Consider the following 7,017-nt stretch of genomic DNA (forward strand, 5'->3'; position numbering starts at 1 on the left):
GAGCTCCCTCAATGAAACAAGAATAATCAGTCCATTCTAATGAGAAATAAAGGAGGAGAGACATGTCAATGTCAACTAAATAAGTAGCGAGCATTTTGTCAGATACAACACATAATTGTGACCCAAGAGATTCAGTAACATTTTAGATTACATCTTTAGTGTTTGTTTAATTTTGGCATTAAGAAGATGTTTTTGTTCAGTTGTGTCCAACTCTTCTTGACCCCATTTAATGTTTTCTTGACAAAGATACTAGAATGATTTGCCATTTCCTTCTCCAGCTCATCTTACAGATGAGGTAACTGAGGTAAACAGGGTTAAGTGACTTGACTAAGATCTTATGATTAGTAAGTTTCTGAGGCTGGATTTGAATTCAGGTCTTCCTGACTCCAGGCCAAGTGGTCTATTCACTGTACCATCTAGCTGCCCCATTAAAAGGATAAGGCCCTTCTATAATTACTGGGTAACAAGTATTAAACCTCAGTAAGGTTTGGATAACAATCAGGTCCAAAATGCATATATCCCAGCTCATTGCACATTCTCAAGGAAAAACATTTTAATTATCTATTGACACTCATCTCACACAAAACAACCGTCTTTCCCTGAAAGATAAATAGGTTTATGGGCAAGTTGTGTTAATTAAAAGCCAGCCGAGTATTATGAGCATATTTACTGGGGAATATTCACTGTAGGAGAAGCACAGCTCTTACCCAGTTGTCAAAATTCTGTAAATGTATTGTTTAATAATCACTTGGCACTTAATTAAAGTGAGAAAGTGAGGACTTAAATCTCCCCTAAGTGCACATTTGAGTTAGCCTATTTAAATGGCTTCTGTTCTGTGACCTAGGTTTGAACAGCAATCCATTCACAGCTACGGTCAAGCCCAGAACAGTCCTTCAGAGCCCCAGAGATTCAGGACTCTGAATGAAGGAACAGCACGGTGACTTTAGGTCTTCTTAAACTGTGGGTCCTGACCTCATGTGGGGTCATGAAAAATTTGGCAACGGTAAAAGGTATCTGAACATGCAATGACCCAAAATTAATTAAAAATCAAATGCATAATAAATCCAAGGTATTTCTGGCAGTACTTGCCCATGTTGTATCATGCAATTTCACTGCAACATTGGTTCTTTCAGAACACAAAGTATGCTCGCTTTGTACTGTGCATGCCATCATACCATGCAATGGCAACAGATGCTTGCTGAAAGATGAAAAGGGGTCACAAATGGAAAAAGTTTTAAGAAACCCTGTTTTAGAAGACAGTATTTCTAGCTCTGCCACTTACAAGCCCTGTGCCATAGAGTATGCCTCTTTCTCTTTCTCCTCCAAGTTCCCCCATTTGTAAGAAGAGTTAGAGTAGATGATTTCTAAAATTTTTCTTAGCTCCAAATGTGGCACCAATGCAATTTTCATAGCACTGATGGTGACTATAAATATGCTGGCATAGTTCTGAATTGCAAAATATAACAGACTTTTCATGTAGAAGACAAAAATAAAGCATTTATTCAGACACTAGAAAATCAAATCTCAACACCAAAAAACTGAATTCATCATAGCAACAAGGAAATCTATACACAATAACACTGCAAAGAGCAACACCATACCTAGCTGTCTCCTTGCCTGCATCATCTCTTTCCTACTTTATAACTGCTCTGCCTACCAGCTTCCTCTGGGCTCTGCTCCACCCTTTGGCAAGCTTCTCCCACTGGGGTTCCATGTGATTACATCCAGTCTATTAAGGGGTAGGGAAGATCTTCAAATTCCAATTACCATTACACCAAGTCAGTGAACCCTACTAGACTCTGACATTCTGTGAATCCATTAAAGCCTATGTCTATAGTGGATGGAGCTGAGACAAAGTTTGATTAGAATAAAGCCAATTCAATTCAACCAAGATATATTAAGGACCTACTATTTGCAGAGCACTGACTTTTGTTCTAGTGAAAGATACAAAGTTCAGATGAGACTTATCCTTATAGTCTAGAAGGGGGATAAAAATACAAACATAGATAACCTTAATGTGCAGAATTATAGGACAATTTCAGGAGACAAGCATGATACAAAGTGCTTTGTAATATTTGAGTAGAAATGGCATTATAAATGGGGGCCAAAAGAAGGTTCCTGGAGAAGGTGACATTTGAGCTAGATTTTAAAGGTCAAAGAGAAAATATAGTAGGCAAAAAGGGGAAGGAAGGACAACCCAAGCATAAAGGTTAGCATAAACAGAGCTAGAAGACCACAGTGCATATTTATCACAAGTTCATAGATCAGCTCTTGGGGCAGTTAGGATACACTGTGGGTAGAGTGTTGGACCTGGAGTTAGAAAGATCTGAGTTAAAATCCAGCCTCAGACACTTACTAGCTATATGACCCTGGGCAAGTCACTTAACACAGTTTGACTCAGTTTCCTCATCTGTAAAATGAGCTGGAGAAGAAAATGGCAAACCACTCCAGTATCTCTGCCATGAAAACCCCAAATGATGTCATGAAGAGTTGGACACAACTGAAAACAACTAAATAATACAGATCTCAAGTTGGAAGGTACCTTATAGGTCATCTAGTTAAACCCCTTCATTTTACAGGTGAGGAAATCAAGACTCAGAAATTCTTGCCCAAGGTCATATAGGTAGTAAGTGATGGTGTTAGGATTCAAAACCCAGTGACTAGTGAGACAGAATATATACTCTAATTTATATAGAACTAAAGAGCAGTGAACTTGCAAGAAATTGTGTGAAATAGGGTTAGAAAAGCTGGGAGGATCATAAATTTTGAGTTGGAAGAGACCTATCTCCAAGACTATCTCTAACTCACTCATTTTATAGTTGATTTAACTATGGCCAAGAGGCAGGATTGCCCTCTGTCTATGTCCTCTGTTTCCAGAGAGAATATACAATTTTTCCATCATATCACATTGACTCAATGTTCGTACCAGGGGTGTCAAACTCAAATAGAAATGGCCATCAAGTTCATTAGAATCCTTATGGCCCACATAGTAACTGAGAAAACCACATATTAACATTATTTGTATTCTATTGCATTTTAATTTATTTTGTTAACTATTTCCCAATTGCATTTCAATCTGGTTCATTTGGGGAAACATATCTGACACCTCTGGTTGACACCTTCTTCCTGGGAACTAGGCCAAGAAGAATAGCAAGCTAGATTAAGCTAGACTAAGTTTAATGAGTTAATTGGAGAGCTGGTGTATCACCCACCCCCCTTAAAGGTTTTTAAATAGAGACTGGACAACCATTTATTGAGTATAATATAGTGAGGATTCATTTTCAGGGAGGGGTTAGGCTAGATCGCTTCTGAGGTCCAGCTCTAAAATTTTATGATTCTGTGATTTTCTGAAATGCAGAGGTTAGAATATTTCTCCAGGAGAAATTAGGGACATAGAATTTATTGATCAGAGGTTCTGGGGACATAGCCTCTTACTGAAGGCTAGCCCTTGGAGATAATGTTTCAAAATGATCATTCTCTTCCCTTCCCTCACCACTTAACTATGAAGAAGATGATTGATATCAGTCAATGACATTAAGATATGAAAAATTTAGCCACTTAAAGTGTTACGCCTTCTCTTTCTGAAATATTTCCATTTTCAAAAAGGCCACATGGAATACCAGAATCTTAGAGATTATTTACTAAGCATTCACATTTTTTTCTGGAAAACTTTTTATTGTAGGTGGAATGGGACACAGCAAGTTAGATGATTCCAATTTTGTTGGCAACATCTAAAGCATCATAGTCTGGAGCAAGACGGACATAGGCCTTCTCCTCTCCATCAGGTGGGATCAGTGTGTTGACCTTGGCCACATCAATGTCATACAGCTTCTTTACAGCCTGCTTGATCTGATGTTTGTTGGCCTTGACATCCACAATGAAGACTAGGGTGTGGTTGTCCTCAATCTTCTTCATAGCAGACTTGGTGGTCAAGGGAAACTTAATGATGGCATAGTGATCAAGCTGGTTTCTGTGAGGGGCACTCTTCCGAGGGCATTTGGGCTGCCTTTGAAGTCTCAGTGTCTTGGGTAGCCAGAAGGCAGGGGATGTTCGGATCTTCTTCTTTTTGTGACTATGGACACCTTTCAGCACCACCTTCTTGGCCTTCAAGGCCTTGGACTTGGCTTCTGTCTCGGAGAGGACAACAGCTTCCTTCTTCACCTTCAGCGCCATCTTGAGGGAAAAGGCTAAGCATTCACATTTTACAGAAGAAGAAATTGAGGTCTAGGCTCAACGTCATAGAAAGTCAAGAGTTGAGCTGGAATGAGAACTCAGAGATCCTTACTCCCAAACCAAAGCTCTTTCCAAATATGCCATTCTGTCTCCACATAACCCAAAGTGATTTTTTAAAAAATTTAATGGTGGGAATATTAAGCACTGAAGTCAAGTTGAAGAGGTATTTAATGGGTGAGAGTGCCCCTCCAGTCAAATTCCCTGGGCATACAACTGGCTCTGGGCTGTAGAAATGGAATACACAAAAGAGGTGGTCCTAATATGGCTCCATGATAACCTCGGCTGTAATGTGTCCTTGCCCATCCTTGTCAGAGTTCGACATCTGGACCATCCAGCCTCTTGCTGTCCCACCCAATTCTCATTTGCAGCGTGATCTCCAGAAGCTCCTGTCTTCAAAGTGGGGGTGGGGAGGGAGAAGAAATAACAGACCCATGAGCAATGGAGCCTGTGAGAGCTGCTGTGAATGAGAGTTGACCAAGAAGTTGATTGCATTTCCCGTGGCAACCACACGTCCCAGACTGCGATGGTTCTCACAGAGTCAATACTGTAATGTTGATTCAGATATGGTTTCCTGAAGCCTGAAAAAAAATCCATATTTTGTTTATGAGGAGCCATAGCTCACCTGTCTCTGGTAGAGGCAGCTTCAGGGGACACAGGACTATGGATGAGATATGGGGGAGGCAGAGTGGCTGGTAAACACTGGTAAAATAAGGGGGTGTACCATCATCATCACCATCATGGGCAGGCCTTAGGCCCACTGTGGATTTGATGCAAGAACAATAATAACAAAATATCTTTGAGAATTCAACAAAAACGTACTAAAACTGGACCATTATCACAGACAAAACCATTGTCCCCAGATATGGCATTGAACCATAAAAATATTAAGAATGGCATTTTAAATAAACATCATATCAAAAACTCATAATTTCTAAGCAAAAAAAAAAAGAATTAAAAGCTTGAAAAATACAGAGATTAAGTAGAAAAAAAGTAAAACAAAGTAGGATCAAGATGAGGTATATGTCGTATGTGGTTCAGTGCATAGAGTGCTGGGGCTGGAGTTGGGGAGAGATGAGTTCAAACAGCCTCAGACACTTCCTAGTTAGGTGATTCTGAGTAAGTCACTTAGCCTCTGTCTGCCTCAGTTTCCTGAACTATAAAATGTATATAATAATCACACCCACCTCTCAAGCTATTGTGAGAATAGAAATGAGATAATATTTTTAAAGCACTTAGCATAGTGCCTGGTGCACTGGAAGCACTTCAGAAATGTTTATTCCCTTCCTGTTGTCCTGTTCGTTATTGGAGCCGTCCTGAAGTTGCATTTAGTGAGCTCCTAGAGAATATGAGCTCACCTTCCGATTTTTTTTGTTTTATTACAAAAGGCAATTACTTTATATACCTGTGCAATCACCCATAGAGCATTAAATATATAAGAATAATAATAGGTTAGTGTCTTGTGTACTATTAGTGGACTATTTAACTTTGAATTCCAGAAACAAATGAAAATTAGATTAATAATAATCATCATCATAAAGGAAATCTCTCATTTTAAGGAAAGATTCATTTGTTTTCATTTCTCTAGTGTTTTTGTAAACACAAATGGGTGTTGAATTTGTCAAAAACTTTTCTACATCTATTGCTATAACCAGATTTTTGTTGTTTATTATTAATGTGTTTAAGTTCATAATTTTCCTAATATTAAGCCAACCATGAATCCCTGGTATAAATACAACCTGGTTATAGTATATAATCTTTGTGATATTCTGTCTTAGACTCTTTGCTAATATTTTATTCAAAATATTTAAAATCTGTAAAAATAGATTTTTGCACCTATATTCATTAGCAGTATACAACTATGGTTTTCTCTTTCTTTAAGCTGTGCAGTCAATACAATGACTATGCATGATTTCAGAGGACTAATAATGAAAAGTGCTATTCATGACAGAGAGGATTTAGTGTGCAGAAGGAAAAATATAAATATTAATACACACACGTGTGTGTATATATGTGTGTGTTACCAGAAGTTTTCTTTCTTCTTTTTCCCCCAGTGGGTTGTGAAAGGAATGGAAAGAAAATAGAATTATGTTCATTATTTTTTATATAGAGAGGTGGGAGATGCTACAGATGTGAAATGTTACATACTCTTTCAGATGAGGTCACTATTTTTAATTTTATTTGGTTATTTTACTTTATTACAAGAGCTATCTAATGCAATGGTGAAGTGGGGGTAAATCTATAAATATTTGTAATGTGAAAACAAAGTACATCAATAAAACTGAAAGTATAAAAATGAAAAAAAGAATGGAAATTACTATGAAAAGAAATAAGATAATAATAATTTTAAAGCATCTTATCCACCTGTGAAATAGTCTACTGCAGAACATTAAACAAACAAAACAAATAATAGAAGGATATTGACCTATCCAGAAACCATTTCTGTCTAAACTCTATCAAACCAAGATGGAAAGAATGAAATGATAACATGTTGATAATGAGGAGGAGGGAGAAGGAAGATGACAACTACTACTACTACAACAGCCGCAAATATCTTGCTCTCCTCCAGTGCATTTACATCAAGAGTAAAGGTATCAAACAGAAACTTGTTCATGAGTATGGTAAGAGATTTACTGGCTTCCTGAAATCAAAGCTGAACAGGAAAATACATTTAAAGCAATTAAAATCCACACAATAGAAGCCTTAATAAACATTTTCAGAACTGTAAAATGGACTATAACAGACTTGGAAAATATCCTAATAAAATCTATATGGTATTAATGAATC

General features: G+C 37.6%; 1 protein-coding gene across 1 annotated transcript; it reads right to left on the minus strand.

Moving 5' to 3' along the window:
* Window positions 1–3,695: 3,695 nt before the first annotated feature.
* Window positions 3,696–4,173, minus strand: LOC138157221 (large ribosomal subunit protein uL23-like). The gene has a single exon (XM_069082790.1). It carries the CDS (start codon window positions 4,171–4,173, stop codon window positions 3,703–3,705), a length of 471 nt encoding a protein of 156 aa, XP_068938891.1. The 3' UTR covers window positions 3,696–3,702.
* Window positions 4,174–7,017: the final 2,844 nt, after the last annotated feature.

Source organism: Petaurus breviceps, unplaced genomic scaffold (assembly GCF_028583685.1).
Source record: "Petaurus breviceps papuanus isolate PSGF00001 unplaced genomic scaffold, PetGlider_PUasm1.0 171, whole genome shotgun sequence".
Taxonomy (NCBI): Eukaryota; Metazoa; Chordata; class Mammalia; order Diprotodontia; family Petauridae; genus Petaurus; species Petaurus breviceps.